At 40.2% G+C, this 23,767-nt stretch overlaps 1 protein-coding gene across 1 annotated transcript; it reads left to right on the top strand.

Moving 5' to 3' along the window:
* The first annotated feature begins 4,388 nt into the window (after positions 1-4,388).
* LOC148120635 (E3 ubiquitin-protein ligase TRIM69) lies at positions 4,389-22,802 on the top strand. The gene is made up of 7 exons (XM_087911430.1): positions 4,389-4,582; positions 12,518-12,994; positions 14,423-14,518; positions 16,989-17,222; positions 18,033-18,055; positions 18,140-18,264; positions 22,231-22,802. Exons 1-7 carry the CDS (start codon positions 4,577-4,579, stop codon positions 22,767-22,769), a joined length of 1,500 nt encoding a protein of 499 aa, XP_087767556.1. The 5' UTR covers positions 4,389-4,576; the 3' UTR covers positions 22,770-22,802.
* The last annotated feature ends 965 nt before the right edge of the window (positions 22,803-23,767 follow it).

The following is a 23,767-nucleotide window of genomic DNA, read 5'->3' on the forward strand; positions in this document are numbered from 1 at the left end:
AAAGGATGCTCAATCATATCACAAGTTCATGTGCTCAATTATGCTGCTAAATTATAGCAGCATCATTTGTCACAGCCAGAACCTAAAACAACGTAGATGCCCTTTGACCAAAAAATGGATAAAGAAGATGTGGTACATTTACACAATGAAGTACTATACAGCAGAAAAAAATTAGGATATCTTGAAATTTGCAGACAAATGGAAAACATCATATTGAGTGAGGTAACCCAGACCCAAAAAGACAATTATCATATGTACTCACTTATAAATGTTTTTTTCAATGTTTATTACTTTTATTAATAATTTGCTCTTTTTTCTTTTCTATTTTTTGTTTTTCATTGATTTTTATTGAGCTCTACATTTTTCTCTGCTCCCCTCCCTGTCTCTCCACTCCCCCTTCTATCCTCCTCAAGGTCCCCATGCTCCCAATTTACTCAGGAGGTCTTGTCTTTTCTACTTTCTTCTTCCCATGTAGATTAGATCTATGTAAGTCTCTCTTAGTGTCCTCATTGTTGTCTAAGTTCTCTGGGACTGTGGTTTGTAGACTGGTTTTCTTTGCTTTATATTTAAAAACCACCTATGAGTGAGTACATGTGATAATTGTCTCTCTGTGTCTGGGTTACCTCACTCAAAATAATGTTTTCTAGCTTCATCCATCTTCCTGCAAAATTCAAGCTGTCATTTTTTTTTTTTTTGCTGTGTAGTACTCCATTGTGTAAATGTACCACATTTTCCTCATCCATTCTTTGGTTGAGGAGCCTTTTGGTTATTTCCAGGTTCTGGCTATGACAAACAAAGCTGCTATGAACATAGCTGAGCACATGTCCTTGTGGCACGATTGAGCATCCTTTCGATATATATCCAAAAGTGGTATTACTGGGTCTTGAGGAAGGCCGTTTCCTAATTTTCTGAGAAATCGCCACACTGACATCCAAAGGGGTTGTACCAGCTTGCATTCCCACCAGCAATGCAGGAGTGTTCCCTTTTCCCCACAACCTCTCCAGCATAAATTGCTACCAGTGTTTTTGATCTTGGTCATTCTTACAGGTGTAAGATGGAATCCCAGAGTTGTTTTGATTTGCATTTCCTGATGACTAAGGATGTTGAACATTTCCTTAAGTGTCTTTCAGCCATTTTAGATTCCTCTGTTGAGAGTTCTCTGTTTAGGTCTGTACTCCATTTTTTATTGGATTATTTGTTCTTTTAATGACAAGTTTCTTGAGACCTTTGTGTATTTTGGAGATCAGTCCACTGTCCAATGTGGGGTTGATGAAGATTTTTTTCCCATTCTGTAGGCTGCCGTTTTGTCTTGTTGACAGTGTCCTTTGCTTTATAGAAGCTTTTCAGTTTCAGGAGGTTCCATTTATTAATTGTTTCTTAGTGTCTGTGCTATTGGTGTTATATTTAGGAAGTGGTCTCCTGTGCCAATGCGTTCAAGTGTATTTCCCACTTTCTCTTCTATAAGGTTCAGTGTGGCTGGCTTTATTTTGATGTCTGTGATCCATTTGGACTTGAGTTTTGTGCATGGCGATAGATATGGGTCTATTTGAATTTTTCTACATGTTGATATCCAGTTATGCCAGCACCATTTGTTAAATATGCTTTCTTTTTTCCATTTGATATTTTTTGCTTCTTTGTCAAAAATCAGGTGTTTGTAGGTGTGTGTATTGATATCCAGGTCTTCTATTTGGTTCCATTGGTCTTCCTGTCTGTTCTTATGCCAATACCAGGCTGTTTTCAGTACTGAAGCTCTGTAGTAGAATTTAAAGTCAGGGATTGTGATGCCTCCAGAAATTTTTTTATTGTACAGGATTGTTTTGGCTATCCTGGGTTTTTTGCTTTTTCATATGAAGTTGAGTACCATTCTTTCGAGGTCTGTAAAGAATTTTGCTAGGATTTTGATGGGCATTGTGTTGAATGTGTTCATAAGTGGTTTTTAAACAAAGCAAAGAAAACCAGCCTCCAATTCACAATTCCAGAGAACCTAGACAACATGGGGACCCTAAGAGAGACATATATGGATCTAATCTACATGAGAAGTAGAAAAGACAAGTTCTCCTGAGTAAATTGGGAGCATGGGGATTATGGGAAAGTGTAAAAGGGAATGGGGGAGGAAGGGAAGGGATCAGAGAAAAATATATAGCTCAATAAAAACAATAATAAAAAGAGAAAAATACTTAAACTGTACTAATGTGTTTGGAGAAAAAAAAATCAACCATCATTGGTATTGTATTTACATGTGCCTGGTGCTTAGGACAGATAAACTACCTGGCTGGATTTTCCATGTCATTTTATGGCAACCACGACCTGTGAGATCTAAGGATGTTCTGACAGTTATTTTTAAACCAACACACTGTGTTTATTTGTGTTGAAATTTAATCCCTGTTGCAAGGAAGGCATAAGAGGGTGAAAACTATCTAGCCATGGTGTTCATAGTGCTGGGACTAAAGGCACGTGCAGTTTTACAGGTGTACACAACCATGCCTAGCAGCCCACAGCATTTTCTGCCAGCAGAGCATAATGTTTTAAAGGTTAGCCTTGTGCATCTCCTCTTGTGGCGTTTCAGTGCCACGGGATCATGCAGGTAGATTTCTGACTGGAGAAAACTGTCCAGTGACATGAGACCCTCATGCTACAGAAGACGTCAACCAGGCAGTGTTTCAGAGACTGTCCCTTCCCTCTTAGTTTGCAGCAGAGGAAATGTGACTTACATTCCTTTCTTCTGAGGCACACAAAAGACACGAGGCCCCCAGCGTGGCTCTACCGCTCTCACTGATCTTCTACAGGGAAGACAGAGAGACCGCCAGTGTGGTGTCACCATGCCCCTTGGCTTCTGTGATAGGAGAGTGCTTTTTGTGAACGAGCCACTCTCTTCCCTTTTTATGAACAAGAGCAGCGGTTGTTTAGCCATCCAATTGGAAAGAAGGCTGGAGTAGGGCAGTAATTAGGGTGCTTGTCTAGCATGTACAAGGTACTGAGCTAATCATAGCACCAAATATAAAAACCAAACATACATGCAGGGCATTTAATCCCTGCACTTGTGAGGCAGAGGTAGGCAGATCTTCATGAGTTTGAGGCCAATCTGGTCTACATAGTGAATTCCAAGACAGTCAACACTATGTAGAGAGACCCTGCTTCTAAAACCAAAACCAAACCAAAACGACAATCAAACCAAGTCAACCAAACAACCAAGCTACCTCCTCCCAAATATAATAAAACCAAACAAGCAAACAGAAAGGAGGAGGGGGGTATAGGCCATTCATAAGTGCCCCTCATTTGATCACTCTCTCAGCCAGCGTTTATTACATATTGATAGTGTGGTAGGCCTGGGGGCTTAAGAAGATAGCCTTCCTCTCAAGAAGCTCACAGTTTCTTGGGAGATATATAAAGCAAATAGGTTTTATGAAAGAAACAACGCAGTATAATCAGAGTCATGATGGAAACAGCTGTAAGGTGCAGTTACGTAAAGAGCTACCTCTCTCTGACTTCTGGGTAACTCTCTTGGCAGAGAGCGCACCCTAGCAGATGGGACAGCCTGTGCAAAGCAAGAGGAGCAAGGCATAGGGGCAGTTACTAACTCTGGCAGCAGAGTGGTGCATGGTAAGGCTGGATAGCAGTCAGGTACTACCCACTCCAGACAATATATTGGGTTGGAATTACTATAAACAAAACAACAAACCTGCTGGCTCTGAGATAGTTCTTTACATGCCCTGAGCATGGTCTAGTACAAATCTCTAAGCTAAAAGCGCTAGAGCAACCTGTGTGAAAGCATCTTCCCTGCCTCCTTAGGGCCGAACCTCAGACCCTCAGACCCTGCTACTCGCTCAGATCTGCTTCAACAGATGGCAAGAAGGTGAGAGGGAAAGAGCTACCAGCTAAAGGTCCAGTGTCCTTGAGATGGCGGGCCTGTGTGTGTGTGTGTGTGTGTGTGTGTGTGTGTGTGTGTGTGTGTGAAGGCTGTCTCTTGAGTCAAGTGTATAGCTGATGCTGCTGTCTGAGCTCTCTCTTTTAGAACAGCCTCATTCAGAAGTGAGATCTGTAAATCTGAAGATGACATTACCAGGGCTGGAGAGATGGCTTAGCTTTGCTTACAGAGGACAGAGTCTGATAGCAGCACCCACGCCAGGTGGATTTTACAACTACCTGTAACTCTAGCCACAGGGAATTTGATCCTCCTTCTGGGCTTTCTGGGCATCTCCACACATGTGGCACACACATGCACAGGCACACACAAGGTTAAATATTTAAAAATTGGACTACCACCTGAAATTTAAAAGAACCCCACCCCAAATAAACTAAAATGAAAGGGGTTGGCAGGCCATTCCAATCTGATCAGAGTTTCTTGAAAGTGAGTGTGACCAAGGCAACTGACAAACTGTCACGGAACCTGCCAGACCTCTCTTTGGCCTTGCCTCTCTTCTCCAGCTCCTGGACTTTTCCTCCTCCTCTCATGAGCCCTGAGTCTGTCCCTAGTAAACTAACAGGTCCAAGACTACTGGTCTGCAGCTATCCTGGGCCCACTGAGCAAAGCCAAGTTGCCTGTCTCTACCCCCTGGTGGCCTGATGACCAAGCTCCATGGAGGTAAGCTTCCAACAACACTGCAGGCTTTCTGGATAGTGTGGAAAACAAAATCATAGGAATTGGGTACGGACTGCGGATCAAGAAAGGAAATCAAGGAAATATTTAATGTGTAGCTTTAACCTTCTATGCTCTCTCTAGGCCTTTGGAAAAATAAACAGAAATAAGAGAGGAGGGAAAAAAAGTAAGAAACTCCACCATAACTTTTGAAAATAACAAAAATAAACATTATACAAAAGTTTACTCTTTATCAATAGCATTATTTCCTTTAGATGAAAAATTATTAATTATAATGTTTTCTCATACTATCACATTTGGTGTGTTAAGTTAAAATAGAGAAGTTAATATTTTTAGAATTACATTTGTGTATTTTGTGTACATGTGTGGATGTGCATGCAATAGCAAGTGTGGAGGTCAGAGGACAGTTTGCAGGAATCTGTTCACTCCTTCTTCCATGTGAGTCCCAGGGATTGAACTTGGGTCGTCAAGCTTGGAGGTGAGCATCTTTACCTGCTGAGCCATTTCCCTTTTTCCCAGCCCAGATAAAGGTTTTAAATAGATTTCCTTGTTCTAAGACACCTTAAAACTAAAGTAAAGGAAGTCAGACTTCTAAACTTTAGTGTTGTCAGAGAGACTAAAGAAAATGATAATTTACCAGAAGAGGGGAAACCCTACTAAAGCTCCTCAAGTAATCCCAACACATGACCTCCCCATCCCCCGCTGACATCATTTTCCCCCAATTTTTACTTATGAAACTTACTGTTTGGTGTTATGATTTGGTAGGTTTAAGTTTTGAGGTGAGATCTCTTTATGCAGGTTGGTCTGGAACTCAAGACCCTCCTGCTTCCACCTCGCAAATGCTGGGAGTCCAGGCCCGTCCCCCACAACCAGCTTGAGGTTGAATTTGTTGCATGCAGCTCTTTGCTATGACGATCATAAGCTCTAAGCCCCTCTACTGCTCGACTCTGAGGTCTGCTCACACTCTTCTTTGTCCTCGGCTACTGAAGCAAACTGAGCAACAAATACTGTGTTTACATTTTCTGGAGGAGAAAAACCAACTGCCATTGCCTTTTCACTCTACACTCTGATTCTTTTAAGGTCAAAGTCAGGAAGACTTAATAACAAAACAGAAGATTGTATGACAATGAACTTCCTGTTACTTCTGGAAATAGTGAAGGACATGACACCTTTGAGAAGCCAGCAAGTTTTGAGTCTTTCCTCCTCCTGTGGACAAACTCAGGAAGAAGTGGTTTTTTTTCTTTGTTTTTGTTTTTTAGTTTAATTAGAGCTGGTTCTGCCATATTGCTTGTGTCTAGATGAGTTGTGTTTTTATTTCCAAGGTCAATTTTCTCTTTAAAACAGGGTTTCATATAGCCCTAGACTGGCTGAAGACTTGCTAGTATCTAAGGCTGCTTGGGTCTCCCAAGTGCTGGGATTGTAGGTGTGTTCCGTTGTGCTCAGTTTTTAAAGTCAATCCTTTGTGGGTGGATCTGAGTCGGGATGGGAATGGTGGTGTCTTGTCAGGACCACTATTGCTGCAATGGAACCCCATGACCAAAAGAAGCTTGGGAGGAAAGGATTTATTTTGTTTACATGTCTGTATCACAGCTCATCACTGAAGGAAGTCAGGGCAGGAACCCAAGCAGAGCAGGAACCTGGAGCAGGAGCTGATGAGGTCATGGAGGAGTGCTGCTTACTGGCTTGCACCTCATGGCTTGGTCAGCCTGCTTTCTTATGGAAACAGAACACCAGTTCATAAGTGGCACTACCCACAATGGGCTGACCCTCCCACATCAATAACTATTTTTTTAAAAAATGCCTCATAGGCTTGCCTACAGCCCAATCTTATGGAGGCTTTTTCTCAATTGGGGTTCATTCCTTTCAGATGTCTCTGGCTTGTGTCAAATTGACATAAAATTAGACATCTTTGTAGCCCATGGTGCTTGAAACACAGGATTATCTTCTTGCCTCAGTATCCCAAGTACTAGGACTACTACAGGCAAGCCACCATGCCAGCTTAGTGCTGGTTTTCAAGGTCAGTCCTGAACTCTGAAGTACAGATTTGGGATTCACCTGTGTAGGGGCTGTATATGAAGCCATGGAAGTAGTCATTTGTTAAGAAGAGTATAGAGTCAGAAGAAAGGCGGAGATCATCAGAATAGGAAGAGGAGGAGAAGAACCAGGGTGGCAATGCGTCGAGGGCCAAAGGCTAGAGTGAGTTCAGGAGGACGAGGACAAAGTGTACGGTTAGAGCAGAGTCAGGCACCTCCAACACATTTGCTGGCCCCCACCACAGCAAGGTTATAGGTCAGGCCTAAGAATCCAGGAGAACCAAAGGCCAGCGAAGTGCTTAATGGAACGCCGCTGCTTTCTTCATTCACTTCTCTCTAAATTGTTTCTCAAATTGTGTGTGTGTGTTTATGGAGGACAGAAGATGTGACCCTTTGGAGTTCTGGGATCTGAATTCTGGTCCTCTAACACAGCAGCAGTAAACGCTCTTAGCCACAGAGCCATCTTACAAGCCCTTTTCTTTTTTCTTTGTCAATGATTTTACCTGCATCTCTCCATTTCTTCTGATTTTTGTTTAAAATTTATCTGCCCCTTCCCCCTCTCTGACAGGTCTCTCTGGCTGTCTTGGAATTTGCTATATGGACCAGGCTGGCCTTGAACTCAGCCTCCCAAGTGCTGCGACTAAAGGTGCACTCTACTGTACCTGGGTAGATCCTGTTTCTTTAATAATTTTCGGTGTTCCACAGTGGTCTTGTTGCTCCTATTGTTTGTTTTCTGACTCTTTCATTTTCAGATTAGAGTTCATGAGAGGCTCTGGTTTGCACAGGTCATCTTTTGCATTAGGTAACAATGGGGGTTGCCGGACAGACTATGAAATGGTGCAGATGCCCAGCTGTGGTCTGGGAAAGGGAGAAGTCACATGGTATATGTAGGCCTGACCTTTAGCAGGGACTGTGGGAATGGCAGTTACTTTAATAATGCCTTCAGTAGATGCTGAAGAGAAATCTTAGTTTAAAAAGTCAAGTGTGTAGAGAATAACACATAAGATTGTTTATAGCATTGCTAAATATTGACTTTGAGTCTCCCTTCCTATGGGCTGCAAAGGAACTCAATTTATATTCTTTGAGAAATAGCATCCACACAGATTATGGCTGATGTTTCATTACTCATCTTGTCACGATGGTATATTACATTGAAATTCATCCCCTCCCATGTGTACATACATACATATCGTTCCCTAAACGTACAGAAATGTTGGAAAAGTGTTAGTGACAATTAAGATTTTGTTTTCGAATGGTGAAATAATAAAAACTGATTCTCCCTTCTAAAGAACCTCTTGTTCTTTGTAGGGCCAAACTTGTAAAGAGGGAACAAGGTGTGCTGGCATGCCTGCAATCCCTATAGTTGGAAGGGAAAAGGCAGGAAGATTTTGAGTTTGAGGGAGACCCTGTCCCAAACAATCAAAAAGACTCAAGGAGAATGAAAAACACAGGAAAAGCAAACACAAATCCTCAAAAGCAAAAAACTAGAAAACCTCTTTACAAAGAAGCTAGAGACATTAAGAAGCTTTGGGTACTAGACTACAGAATACAGTAAAAGCCAAACAGAACATGTGAGGGGACTAGGGATACAAACCTTGCATAAAGAGAGAGCGACATAGTTTTTCAAAGGAAGTGCTTCATCCTACTAGCCAACACCCACAGCAGTGAGAACAGACAAGCTGAGGCCAGAGCTCTCCAAGATGTGCTTGTCACAGAGATTTAAGATAGAGGAGGCAGAGTCCATGTGACGGTGAGCTGGCACGGAGGAGACGGAAAGGACAGCGAGGCTCTCCAACATCTGTCTAGGAACTGTTCAGGAAAGAAACTGCCTTTATCAGCCATCAGGAGGAGGAGGTAGCAGGCTTCCTACTAACACACAGACAAAGTGGAGGATAGGGCAGAGCTAGCACTATGTGCTTATAAAAAGCATCAGCCCCACAGGGGGAGACTGAAACAACTTTGGTGGCTCTTTATCAATAATAGCATGTCTTGTATGGCATATAATATAACATTCTGCAAAGCAGAATACTGTTCAGTATAAAAATCCAGGCTCTAAAATCAAATACCTTTCATTAAAAAAACTAAGATAACATTTAACATAAAATTACCTATTTAAAAATGTACAATCCAGTAGCATTTTGTACATTTACAATGTTGTATAACAGCTACCTCTATTTCCAAATGTTTTTGTCTTCCTTAAAAGAAATCTCTTTTCCATTAAGCAATCACTCCCCACTTTTCTTTCTTCCATATGTCTTAGCACTAATCTTTCTGGCTCTTAGGGATTTACCTACGTTGAATATTTTATATTAACAAAATCATATTAAGTGATCTTTTCCGTGGAATTTATTTGTTCTGTGCTATTTTGTGGTGCTAGCAATTAAACCCAGTTTCTTACTAATTCTAGACAAGTACTCAAATCACTAAGCAACACTTTTCCAGCATAATGGTATAGTGTATGTGTGTGCATGTGATATATGCATGTATGTACACATGTGAGTGTACATATGTATAAGCATGTATGTGGAGGCCAGTGGAGAAAGTTTTATATCTTCCTCTATTGTTCTCTTCAGACGGGGTCTCCCACTGCTTTCTGGCTAGGCTGGTAGCCAGCAAGCCCCAGAGATATCCCTGTCTCCACCCTTGCCAGCATTGAGGTTACAGGAATACATGGCCATACCTGCTTTTTTATATTGCTGTAGGAAATCTGAACCCAGGTCTGTATACTTATGCAGCAAGAACTCTAACTGAGCTGTCTTTAAAGTTCATAGGTTTTTTTGGTTTTTTTTTTTTTTTTTTGAGACAGGATCTCACAATATAGCTCTATATTGCTGTCTTGGAACTTACTATACAGACCAGGTTGGCCTAACTCACAGAGATCTAACTCCTGGGTGCTGGGATTAAAGGCATGTGCCACCATGCATAGCTCTGTGCTCAAGTTTTTGAGGAAGTACACAGATGACTGCATTATTTTATATTCTCATTAGCAATGTCCTTTAGAAAATGTGTATGGGTGCTTAGCTTTCATATGTCTGAATATCTCGGGTATGACTGGTGCCCCTGGGACCAGAAGGCATCTGGAACCAGAGTTTTAGATGGTTGTGAGCAGCCATGTGGGTGCTGAGGATGGAACTCAAGTCCTCTGGAAAAGCAGTAAATGCTCTTAATCTCTGAGACCTCTCTCCAGCCCCCAACAATTAACCTTTTCAAATTATATCAATCCTAGTGTGAAATTATATTTCATTGTGAGATATGAGAGTAATGAACTCAAAATTCTCATGTGAATTTTCATAATGGCTAAAGGTATTGAACATCTTCTCATCTTCTCTATTTGCTTTCTTTGATGTCCATTCAAGTTCTCTATTAAAAAAAATGGTTGTTAAAACTTTGTATTGTAAGAGTTCTTTTATTCTGGATTCTAGACACAAGAACTAGGTTTTGTAAATAATTTCTTCCTTTATGTAATTTGTCTTTTACTTTGTGAAAGGAGGACTAAGAATAGTTTGTTTTCTTATTTACCAACTTTTAGTATCAGGAAAATGCTAACTTCATATAAAGGGTCAAGAAGTACCACCCCATTTTCTGGGAGAATTTGAGATGGATTAATATTAATCTGTTAACTGATAAAATTAACAAGTGAAGTCATCTGGTCCTGGGTTTCACTTTGTTGAGAGATTTTTTTAATTATTTAAAAAAATATTATGGATTAACCTACTTGTTACAGGAATGTTCAGGTTTTCTATTCTTGAGTTAGTTTTAATAGTCGATATGTTTCTAGGACCATTCCTATTTCATCTAGGTTACACATTTGTTGTCATACAATTATGCATAATAGCCTAAGATTTTTTATTTATGTGAGGCCTGTAATAAATAAAACCATTTCAAATCTTGGTGATTTGATTCTTGTTTTTTTAATATTAATTTAACTAATCAATTTTGTAGCTTCTCCACCAACTAAAAGCACTACTTTTATTTTAGGCCAGTTAGCCATGGGTGATGCTCCCCCCCCCAATATCCTATATGTGAGATTATAGATGTGTACCCTCAAGTTTGGCAAAACAAGCTACACTTTCGATCTGATTCTATTGTTCTCTATTTCACTTACCTCCGCTGTGTTTTCTTCCTTCTGCTAGCTTCGGGTTTGGTTTGTTCTTTCTTCTCACCTGTTCTTTAAGGGAAATTTAGGCATTCTATTGTGAATTCATTTATGTATTTACTTACTGACTTACTCTTGGGGTGCTGAGGGGTCCGGGGCATGGTGAGCACATGCTCAACCATTGACTTATGTTCCCAGACCATTTACGAGATCCTAGACAAGACCCCTTCATGTTGCGTAGGCTGAACTCAAATTCCTAGACTCAAGCAACCCTTCTGTCTCAGATTCCCAAGTAACTTGTCAGGGCACTAAACTCTTTCTTAATTTTTTAAGTTTTGTTGTTGATGCTGCTGGTTTTAGGAACTGAGCCAAAGGCCTTTATGCACTAAGCAAGCATTCTAGTCCTTACTAAATGCCACCTTATTTTAGTTTTTCAATGTTAGTGTTTACAACTATACATTTCCCAGGTAGTGCTACTTTTTATTATAAGTTTTATTATAAATTTTATTTTTATTCATTCATATCAAAATATTCTCTTTATCTCTTTCTTTGACCCATTGGTTAATTAAGAGCATGTTATTTAATTTTCACATAATTGTGAATTTTCCATTTTGCTTATTATTGATTTCTAGTTCCTTTCTGTAGTATCTGAGAAAATTGTCTTAGTCACTGTTCTATTGCTGTGGAGAAACGCCATTACCATGGCAATTCTTATAATGGGAAGCATTTAATTGGGTCTTGTTTACATTCTGAGGTTTAGTCCATTATCATCATGCTGGGAAGCATGGCAGTACATAGGCAGACATGGTGCTAGAGAGGTAGCTGAGAGCTTTACATCAGGATATGCAGACAGTGGGGTGGGGGGCGCTCAGCTTAGCTTGGGCCCTTAAAACCTCAAGACTAACCCCATGTGACACACTTCCTTCAAAAAGGTTTCACCTCCTAAACCCTGTCATGTAGTACACTCCCTAATGACCAAGCATTCAAATCTATCAGCCTATAGGGGCCAATCTTATTCAAACCATCATATACTTCATATGACTTTAATCCATTTAAATGTATTAAGATTTGTCTTGTGACTTAACATATGGTTTTAGAGAATGTTTCATGTACATATGAAAACAGTATTATTATATTTTCATTCCATGTACAAATGAAAATAGTGTGTATTCTGATGTCAGTGGGATCATAACTGTGTGCTCAAGATGCCCCAGACACTTCATTTCTAGGTATGCATGATCCACAAAAAATAAAAATAATCAATGAAAGAGGAACTGGAAATAAAATTTTAAAGCATAATTGAAAAAAATTGGTAAAGAGAGTAATATGCAACAAAATATGTATCTTTATCTTTGAAAGAGTACTTTCTTCTCCTGCTTTGGGCCTACATTAAAGCTTGAAATAGTGCCACAAACTATGATGTTAGAAGACATTAAATTCACTGTATTGTTTTATTTTTAAATTTATTTTATTTATTTACTTTAAATTATGTGTATATGGGTCCAAATGAGTGTAGTTCCTGTGAAGGCCAGAAAAGGTGTTGGGTTTCCAGAAACTGGAGTTATAGCCATTTTTAGTGGGTGCTGGGAACTGAACTTGGGTCCTCTGCAACAGCAGTATGTGCCCTTAACTGCTGAGTCATCTCTTCAACTTCCATTGCATTATTTTCAAAGAAGAGGTTATGATGCTTTAGGTGAATCAATTCTCAGGTCCTTTAGGAATGGAGTTCTACATCCATGTGTACTGAGATGGGCAGTAAGAGAGCCTTAACTGAGCTATTCTTTCCCAAAGGTATCCTCCGGGCCCTCCTCCAACTTTGATCCAGGCAACTATGTTGAAATGGCTGATTCAACCATCCACACACCCTCAAAAGTGGTGATACATGATATTACGATGGAGCTACACTGCCCACTGTGTAATGATTGGTTCCATGATCCACTGATGCTGAGCTGTGGCCACAATTTCTGCCAAGTCTGTATTCAAAACTTCTGGAAACTGCATGCAAAGGAAACGTTCTGTCCTGACTGTAAGATGCTATGCCAGTATAGCAACTGTACATTCAACCTTGTGCTGGAGAAGCTGGTAGAGAAGATTAAGAATTCACCCCTGCTCAAGGGCCATCCGCAGTGCCAAGAGCACGGAGAGAACCTGAAACTGTTCAGTAAGCCAGAAGGGAAAATGATCTGCTTTCAATGCAAGGATGCACGGTTGTCTATGGGGCAGTCTAAGGATTTCCTGCAAATCTCTGATGCTGTCCGTTTCTTTACGGTGTGTGAGACCTGGGCCACGAGAAATCCCTTAGGAAAACTCTTTTGGAGGGCTGCTTCTTTCTTCTGACCTCATACCTTTATTCAAATAATGAGAAACTGTAAAGCCCTCAGAAATACAGCATGCCTTGGAAAGTTCTTTCCATAAAGATGCTTCATGTAGGAAAGGCATTATGAGGGAGCTATGGCTGACTCCTTCAGTCACACACTGGGTAAAGTTTGAACACAAAAGAATGTTCCTGCTATAAATATTTCAAACTTTGATGAAGTTTCAAATAAGTACAACAATGGAAATAGTATATGATAATTATTAGTGAGAATGAAGTTTTGTCACATTTGTAATTTCTAAGTGTTCAGGACTTCTGAGAGGGTCCGGGGATAGACAATGAAGGAAAGGTATGAGACTAGAATTGGAGAATCGTTTGGATTTGGATGACTGGAAGGAAGAAGGAAATGCTCCAATGGGAACGGCGTAGGTAAAGGTGTCCAGATGCAGTTACGGTAGCCTCCTCAAATCCCTGTATATAGATAATAAGATGTCAAACTTAACTGTTTCTGTTGCTTATTATACTCACAAATTTTGTTTTGGTGGTGCTGGGGACTGAGCCCAGGGCATAGTGTAAGCAAAACAAGTATTAATGCTATTGAGCTAATCCTTAGCCCTACTCACAATTCTCAAGAGGTAGGAATTACGTACGGCACAGTGGAAGTAGAAGAAGTCTTTGTTACAAGAGTTTACTTAGTCAACACAGATTTATTAGAGAAAAATGAGAGAGAACTCCAGAGAGTGGGAGAACTCCAAAGAAGGAACACCTCAGAACTTATTTATTTCCTGGCACACCATGTTTTTGTAGATGTCTTTTCCACTCCATCCCAGCAATGAGCTAACTTTAATAGTTTCTTATATTAACTATGTTCAAACAAATACCGGTGTGCCTTGTACACCCTGGCAGAATCTCTTCTGAAGCCAGGACTGGACTCCCCACCTTGCCTACCCTGTCCTGTTCCACATGTGCCTCCCTGTGCTATTGGCACAGCTCTTTTCCTGTCCCACAGATGTCTCTTTGTGCCATAGGCATGTGTGTACATGCATGTGAAGGCCAGAGGAAAATTTTAGGTTATACCTCAAGTTGTCTACCTTGTCTTTTGAGACAGGGTTTCTCACAAAGACCTGGGATTGCAGATTAGGCTAGGTTGGCTAGTCAAAGCCAGCAAGCCCCAGGGATCTGTCTGTCTCCAGCTTCCCAGCACTAGACTTAAGTGTGTGCCACCATGCCCAGCCATTCACCTAAGTGCTGAAGATTAAACTCAGGCCCTCATGTTTGTGTGGCAGGCACTTTACTAACTGAGCCATCATCTCCCCAGCACTTGTGCTTTGTTTTCTTTATCTCCCAAATTGCTGTGGGTTAATTCTATTTGGTATTTCTAGGATGAGCTTGCTACCTATCAGAGCCAACTTCAGAACACCCTCGAGGAGCTTCAGTCTCTCAGAACTATGCAGAAAGATGCTATTGCTGCTTACAAGGTGAGGGGCAAGGGAAAAGGTTTATGAAGCAGAGCTGCAATTTCCCCTTCCTGTAACTCCTGCTATATCAATATACTAAGCAGCACCTGGGTTGCAGAGTTAGTGCAGTTCGTTCACTCGGGGAAGGAAGAAACATTTGGCGGGAAAAGTTCCCAATATTTGATCAATTGAACAGATTAGCTTTTGTCCTAACATGCCGTCTTTTGACGGTTAAGTCACTAGGTGAACAATGTGGTATTGAGATCTGCTTATTCTGTCCTTTCACCTATGGCAAAATAGAGACTTTACCAGTAAAACTTACCAAAGATGGCTATGTCCAAAGTAATACTTTTATATCCTTTGAGTTTATAACCTCGTACCTCTGAACCATGGATTCTCAAAATACATTCATCCCATCTGATTTATCTTCCTTAACTGCTCCCAAACTATGTAAAACTGTTGCCTATACATGTCTATCCACTTTAGACTTCACAGGAGTGCTAAGCAATACTAATAGTAAAGATTCAGCAAATCAGTATCTAGGTTGGGAGCTAAATTATGTGGCAATTATCTCCACAGAAACTACAGTCAATTATAATCAGAAACTACAACCAATATTCATTCAACAAATATTTATTGAATGAGTCAAGGCATAGAATCCCACACTAGAATCTGAGTTTGGGAGACAGGTATTAAATAATGCCAGCAATACAAAGAAATAACAATAGTGACTAGTACAATATGATATGAAAACAGAGTAACAGAGAGAGCTATGTGGAGACTCTTAATTTAGGTGGAGGAGGACAATGCTCTGAAGAAGTCACGAGCTGGAAATGTACTCAGTTGTTGGTAGAATACTTGCCTAGCATGCATGAGGAAAATGAGTTAGAGAGACAATGATAAGACCATATGGTTAGAAAACTGTTGCAGGTTAGTATGCCAAGAACAATGGCACTTGACTGAACTAAAGAGCAGTGCATATATAAACAAGAGCATATGGTGTAGGGAGGTGACTATATAGATGTGGTGATTGATCAGACAGGAGTGAATAGCGAATCTGGAGCCCAAAAACTGGAGAAAAATTGTCAGCATTAGATTTAAAGGTATTTAAAGCTGCTGGGGGGGTATTTCCTAGAAAGCATAGAATGAGCTTAGGATAGAATACTAATTTTAATATTTAAAATGTGGTTAGAGGAAGTGAAACTAATTAAACTGGGAAATCATGAGAAAGGTGAAAGGGAAACTGGAAACACATGGGTGAGAAGAACAGTTAAGACTATTTTAAGAGTGTGATAATAGTTGTCCAAGAAATCTAAGCTACATAAGACAGGCCATGAAGATAGAAGTTTATTAATAGAAACGGGGGGGGTGTCAATGATTACAAACTTATTTTGTTGTTTTCTTGAGACAGGGTCTCTTCATGTAGCCCTGGAATTCATTATGTAGACCAGGCTAGCCTTGAACTCATAGTGATCTGCCTGCCTCTGTCTCCCTGTCCCCTCCACCAAGCTCTGGGAATAGGGCCTTGAATCATCATGCCCATGTTGAATACAAACTTTCATTGAGATTCAACAGTGCCCCAGTAGGGAACAAGTGAACCTGGAGCAAAAGTCATTTTGGAGATGATACATTTTCTGTAAATGATAAAATTCTATATGTAGCTGAGAATAAGTGGAAAAAGTTCTAAGTCATTAGAAATAAAGACAATGAAGAACTAACTAAGAAGCCAGGATATACAGAATTCATCAGGGAGGAAGTTGTGAATGGACACACACGGACACACACATACACATACACACACACACACACACACACACACCTTGCATGCACAAACTTTAAGTGCAGCAATTATCAATTTTAGCACTTTATACATTATTCATAACCTGTTTCTTTTATGTTGTCCTGGCAGCAAAACTATGTTTTTAGTTTTGGTTTTGAAGGGACAGGTTCCCCAGGTTCCTTATGGCCCTAGTTTAACAGTATCACTTGGTAGATACTGTTTTGCCAGTCTAGGAAGGTATTGTTGGTATTAATTTTAAATGTTTAGCTGGGTGGTGGTGGTACATGCCTTTAATCCCAGCATTCTGGAAGCAGAGGCAGGTGGATCTCTTGAGTCTGAGGTCTGCTTGGTTAACAGAGTGAATTCCAGGACAGTTAAGGCTACACAGACAAATCTTGTCTCAAAACCACCCTCTCCCCCCTCCAAATCTTTTTAGAATGTTTGAATGAATCCACAACATTATTTAACAGAACACTGGTTGTTATCCAAGTACTGAGAAAAAAATGAAAACAAAACCTTTCCTCTTACACCATTAAACTAGTTGGGAAAGAAGGATTAAGCCTCCCATAGGGCTCTGCTTGGTAGGACTGAATGTTGATGCTAAGTAATCACTTGTATGGAATTTTCCAAGGTGCATTGTATAGTGTGAGCCCCTGTCTTTAACTGCTAGCTAGTCTCAGTAGTAATCGTGATGATTATGGAGGTTTCCAGGACAACAAGATACAGTTGCAACAACAACTTTCCCTGGAGTTTCTAAAACTGCATCAGTTCCTGCACAACAAAGAGAAGGACATTCTAAACGAACTCCGGAATGAGGGGAAAGCCTTGAACGAGGAGATGGAAATGAACCTGAACCAGCTTCAGGAGCAGTGTCTTCTCACCAGAGACATGCTGGCAAATATTCAGACACGGATTGAACAGCAGAATCCCTTCGACTTCCTCAAAGTGAGACTCCACACCAATTTGATTATGGGCACACTTGGAGGGAAGAGGGCCTGGGGTCGAGGGGCAAGGAAAGCAAAGCCCAACTAAGCTCTAAGCTCAGTCTATCTGAGCCCAACCCCACCATGGCAGGGCTTTATGATCCTCTGGGAGAAACGTAGGCTGCTTTTGTTCTGCATTCAGTGGGAAGCTGTGCTTTCATATCCCTAAAAAACATGATTAGTACAAGTTCATCGATAATGCTATATGAATCAATATTTTTATTTTTCCATAAAGAACCTTCAAGCTTTCTTTCTTTCTTTTTTTTTAAATGTCTCTGATAGCCTTTGTTGAGTTTTGGGCTTACAGAAATCATAATCTGAAATATTTAAAAATCTTTTTGTCAAACTTTACTACCTGAAGTCTCACCTCTAAAGCAACACTGGTGATCACTTCAGTACTCAAAAGTTTAGTTACCCTTGGCACTGGGATTACTTCTGTTCTTAATTGTGGGAGGATTTGGAAGTGTTCACTTAAAAAAAAAAAAAAGCTGACCTTAACTATGAACTTACTGGCTCCTTTACTGTTTCCTATGAGAGCTGGAACTACAGAAATCAGGAGGTTAGCAAGGGAGAGGTCAGTTTATCCCGGGTTAGATTGGGGTGTTGATTGGAAAAAGCCCGTGGAGGATGCGCACTTGTTGGAGACGGGCTGAGGACTACTTGCACAGGAAGCCAGTATTGACGATTAAACCTGGATGGTGACCAGAACAGACGGACTTCTAGAGATGATAACCAGGCATCTGACTGCCCTCTCTCTCCTTTTCTCTTTTAGGACATCACAAAGCTCATAGATAGGTAAGTGCCCCTCCATGGCACTCTGTCCCTTTCCTTCTGTCCCTGAGGATGTCTACAAAATTAAACTCTTTGTGTCCCTTACAGCGTGGAGAAGGGAATGAGGATACTCACACCCATTCAGCTTATCTCCAAAAAGCTGAGCCCAGGCCGCTTCAAAGGTCCCATCCAGTATACAACCTGGAAGGAAATGCAGTCCATTCTTTGTCCAGGTATAGTGGGAAGTAGCTACTCGTTCCTCTGACCCTTAATCTACATTTCATCTCTGGGGCCTCTGCTGTGGCCCCAGTTAGTTCTTTAGTTTGAGACAGGATGGAGATGGACGTGGGTGGAAGTTTTAGACTTACTTATGTATTTTATGTACATAAGTGTTCTGTCTGCATGTCTGCTGCATGCCAGAGAGGGCACCAGATCTCATTACAGATAGTTGTGACCCACCATGTGGTTGCTGGGAATTGAACTCAGGACCTCTGGAAGAGCAGCCAGTGCTCTTAATTACTGAGCCATCTCTCTAGCCCTTGGGGTGGAGTTTAGTCAAAAAGACCTTTTCTTTTTCTTTTGCTGCTATGATCTAAGAATATGTATCGTTGAACTAACAATACATAAGAGTCTGATATTATAATTACTCCTCAGTCTATGATTTTGTGTGATCTAGAATGTGTAGAAATGGCCACAAATTTATCCTATTTTGCTGCATCAGCTACACAAATCTCTGGAGTGTCTCTGCTCTGAAGACATTTTCCATACATACTCCTTGTATATATTTAGAGTCCTTACAGGTCTTTCAGGGCTTGCCAGTCACAGCATAGAACATAACATTATAAGAGAGTGTTAGAGATCATCAGTGCTTCAGAAAAAAAGTTTTCTAGAAGAAAACTGTATCTAATTTCAGTAGATAGGACTAATAAGCACATTTTTGTATTCTTGAAAATATCAAAGGACTGAACAGGACAAAATAACACAAGTGGTATTTCAAGAAAAAGAAGCAATAGTCTAGATATGTATAGAAATAAAATTTTAGATAGTTTTTGCAAAATTCATATAGATATTATTATTGTTTGTTATTAACCTAGTTAAAATCATATATATATATATATATATCCCTGTCACATTTTCCAGGTGACTAACACCAAAAGAAAATGACTTCACTGAAGTATAATTAATAGAGCAGAATCTGCCAATTTTACCTAAATATACTCAGTGTGCAAGCTGATGAGTTTTAACAAACATATATATATATATATATATATATCTGTTATCAAAATATAGATAGATGGAGGCTGGGGAGATGGTTTAGTGGATAAAGTGCTTGCTGAACAAACACGAGGACCTGAGTTTGAATCCGCAGCACCTATGTAAAAAGTGGGGCAAACAACTGTAACCCCAGCACAGGGATGGAGTTGGATAAAAATGTAGATCTTTAGGAGGCTTGCTGGGCAGCCAGTCTAGTTAAAGAATGAGTTAAGATTTCAGTAAGAATCCTGCCTCAAAAGGTAAGACAGAGCATGATTGAGGAGGCACCCAAAGTGGACCTCTGAGCTCCACATGCAAAAGTTCGTGCATGGGCATACCTGCGTCATGAGTGCGCACACACAGACATGTCTTTTTGCAGTCAGCTCTTTTTGTATAGCTCTCGCCCTTAGTGCTTGCTGACCTGCTTTATTTCACTTTGGATGCGTCTTTTCAACTCGTGATTTAATGTAAACCGCATATTACAGCACTGTTGTACTTACTGCAGCACTTCCTTTGAGTCCCCTATGTAGATGCACATAGCAATAATTTTGTTTAAGGGACACGTCATAATATGCTTATCTGTTCTTCCACTGATGAACATTAGGGCTGTTAAGAATAAAGTTGTGTGAATCTGTTTACAAATCTTTAAGAAGAAGACCTAGTGGTGAGGTTGAAGATTTGCATTTAATTTTATAAGAAACTGTTAACCCGGGGCTGGAGAGATGGCTCAGAGGTTAAGAGCATTGCCTGCTCATCCAAAGGTCCTGAGTTCAATTCCCAGCAACCACATGGTGGCTCACAACCATCTGTAATGGGGTCTGGTGCCCTCTTCTGGCCTGCAGGCATACACACAGACAGAATATTGTATACATAATAAAATAAATAAATTTAAAAAAAAAAGAAACTGTTAACCCCTTTTCTCCCTCAACTGGAGGAATCAGTTTACATTTCTGCCTGCAATGGATGAAAATACTATTTTCCCTACATTTTTGACAAAACTTGATATTGTCAATCTTTCTAATTTTAACCATTTAACCTTAAATATAGTAGCATTTCATCATTGTTTTAATGTACACATCTCTAATGTCTGATCCTGTCGAACGTCTCTCCATGCAGTTCTCTGCCATTCCTATGCCTTGTTGGTGAGATATATTCAATCTTTTGACCACACTTTTGTTGGATTGTTTTGTCCTTTATCACCCATGTTTGTTAAAAAAAAAAGGGGGGGGATTTAAAGAAACAAAACAAAACAAAAGTCATCTATGTATGAGTTTGTTCTCCTTAGTGTGGCTGTCTGTCAACAGAGGACAGAAAAAGGTTGGATTCCCTGGCTTTGGAGATGCAGGTCATTGTGAGTTGCCTGACATGGGTGCTGGAAACAGAACTCTTCTGCAAGAGTAATATGTGCTCTTAACTTTTCTCCGTCACAGATTGCTTTTTTTGACAGCTCCTATTTTCTTTTTTTTAACTTACATTTTTTGAGATAGAGTCTAATGTAGCCCAGGCTGACTGAGAGTTCTGTGTGGCCAAGGATGACCTTGAGCTCCCCACCCTGCTGTTTCTACCTTCCAAGTGCTAGGATTATAGGCACGTACCTGATATAAAACACTAAACCGCAGTAACAACAACAAAACCAGGATCTCATTATATTGCTCAGGTTGGCTTTAAAATTAGGATTTTTCTGTCTCAACCTCCTACATGCCAGAATTATAGGTGTGTGCTACAGCTCCAACTAAATTTTAATTGACACATGGTATCTGTAGATATTTATAGGATGCAATATAATATTTAATACATGTATGCAACATATAATAATTAAATCATTGATAGTATTTATGTTTCCTCAAACATTTATCACTTCTATGTGCTGGAAACATTTGAACTCTTTTAGTTGATTAAAAAAATATAAAAAAAAAAGCCTGGGGATACGGCTCAGTAATAGAGTGCTGGCCTTACATATGCAAGACCCTGGACTCGATTTCCAGCACTGTCAACAAAACAAGTTTACTGGGAAAAAAAATATATAAAGTAGATTATGATTATCATGTTGTGCTATAAAACTCTGAAATTAACATCTATCTTACTGTATTTGGATTTTTGTTATCCATTATCATTCTACCCCATCCTGCCTATCCCTCCTGGCCTCCAGTGATCACTAGTCTATTTCTATGAGGCAAATTTTCTTAGTTTTTACATATTTTAAAAATATCTTCATCTGTCACAGAATTCTATTACTATAGAATACAATATAAATTAAGTACTTACAAATGTGAAATTAAAGATTGTTTACAAAGTACAGGCCTAGTTTTGTAATTACCAGATTCAAATGACATGAAACTACGTTGTTAGATTGTCATACAAATTTCTAAATGTTGCTTTCACTGTCTGTGTCATCTTGTCCCAGGCTGGGAAGCACACAGTCTGTGGACTCCACTCTGAAGAGCAGTGGCACACAGCACTCTAGAGCTACAATGTCTCACTGCATGTTAAACCAAACACAACCTCCACCAGGTACCTCAGTCTTCCCGAGTTCTAACAGACAGTCTCTCCTACACAAGTACCCAGCTGCATTTCCTCTTCCTTCCAGTCTCTGCTTGCCCAGAGTGGACATCTCCTGTTACATCCCAGTTGAGACACGCTCCTCAGGGACGTCTCCTAGGACAGCCTCACCTAATTTTACCTCTTGGCATTAGTCAAGATTTACGTTATTTGTATTGTTTCCTTCAGTAGAACATAAATTAATTCAGAGCAAAGTCTGGCTATATCCCAAATATAAAAAGGTCTACACATAGCAACACGGATATCAAGCAATAGAAAGTATATGGGAAGCTTTCTGACTAAGGTTTCTGCATATTGGGATGAGAACACAGTATCTATGTTAGTATTATTTCTTACTATGGAAAATGGCATTCACCTCCTTTCCTGCTGTCTCATTTTCTTACTAGGCCTGTCTCAAATAACTCTGGATCCTAAAACAGCTCATCCAAATCTGGTGCTATCCAAAAGCTGGACCAGTGTGTGCCACGGTGATGTGAAGCAGGTAGTGCCTGATGAGCCAGAGAGGTTTGACTCCAGTGTGGCTGTGCTGGGCTCAAAAGGCTTCACCTCTGGGAAGTGGTACTGGGAAGTGGAAGTAGGAAAGAAGCCAAAATGGACGGTGGGGGTCGTCAAGGAGTCCATCATTCGGAAAGGGAGCTGCTCTCTGACCCCTGAGCAAGGCTTCTGGCTTCTAAGACTAAGGAACCAAACTGATCTAAAGGCTCTGGATTTGCCTTCTTGTAGTCTGCAACTGGGTGAGCTCAACAGGGTGGGCGTATACCTGGATTATGAGGGAGGGCAGGTGTCCTTCTATAACGCTACAACCATGACCCATCTTTACACCTTCAGTTGTCTTTTCATGGAGAAACTTTTCCCGTACTTCTGCCCCTGCCTTAATGATGGTGGGGAGAATAAAGAACCATTGCATATCGTACATCCACAGTAATTAGTCATACTACTGGATAAATTCAGAGCGTTATTAAAGGATTGAAATAGTTTACCAATTTCACTGGATTCTTTTTTCCAATTTATGGGGAACTCTGAAATAATGAAAGCAGGATTCACAAACTGACTTGAATTTCAGTTTCCTACATGGATTTTGCTGAAGCCTTTCAAGATAACATTCTACTTCTCTGGGGTCTTCCAAGACACAGGAGCTTCCCTGAGTATGATCCTCATGTTTGTTTCTGCAGCAAACTGCACCTTGATTTTGCAATGCTTGGGAACCCTTTACAAATGTGCTGCCAGCGTGAGTCTAAGAGGATGGGCTTGCACATCTGCACTCTTCTTCCTTCTTAATTATCTTTTTTTTTCAGTGCTGGGGTTTGATTATAAAAATCCAGATTGCTGGGCGGTGGTGATGCACGGCTTTAATCCCAGCACTGGGGGGGGGGGGGGAGGCAGAGGCAGGCGGATCTCTGTGAGTTCAAGGCCAACCTGGTCTCCAGAGCAAGTTCCAGGACAGGCTTCAAAGCTACACAGAGAAACCCTACCTCGAAAACAAAACAAAACAAAAACAACACAAAAAAACTCATCTCATTTCTTTTCCAAAACATGTTGCTGTAAATTTGAAAATTTGCTACAGAAACTTAAAGTAGAAAACGGCTTGAATTAGCTTATAACTAATCTTTCCTACATTCTCTCAACATACTTTTTAGTTGAGCAAATATCTGGCTCTTTTTCCTCTTTTCTTTTATTTTTTTTCCTGCTTTATTAGTGAGAGTTACCTGTTTCTCCTATATTAAAACATTATTTTGAGTGAGGTAACCCAGACACAGAAAGACAATTATTACATGTACTCACTCTTAGGTGGTTTTTAAATATAAAGCAAAGAAAACCAGCCTACAAACCACAATCCCAGAGAACTTAGACAACAATGTGGACACTAAGAGAGACTCACATAGATCTAATCTACATAGGAAGTAGAAAGTAGAAAAAGACAAG

This window comes from Myodes glareolus, chromosome 10, assembly GCF_982192425.1.
Source record: "Myodes glareolus chromosome 10, mMyoGla1.1, whole genome shotgun sequence".
Classification (NCBI taxonomy): Eukaryota; Metazoa; Chordata; class Mammalia; order Rodentia; family Cricetidae; genus Myodes; species Myodes glareolus.

Bases quoted from the DNA above. Each gene is read 5' to 3' on its own strand.
- LOC148120635 (XM_087911430.1), top strand. The intron at 14,519-16,988 runs GTGAGGGGCAAG...GGAGGTTTCCAG, and splicing joins ATGCTATTGCTGCTTACAAG to GACAACAAGATACAGTTGCA. The intron at 17,223-18,032 runs GTGAGACTCCAC...TTTCTCTTTTAG, and splicing joins ATCCCTTCGACTTCCTCAAA to GACATCACAAAGCTCATAGA.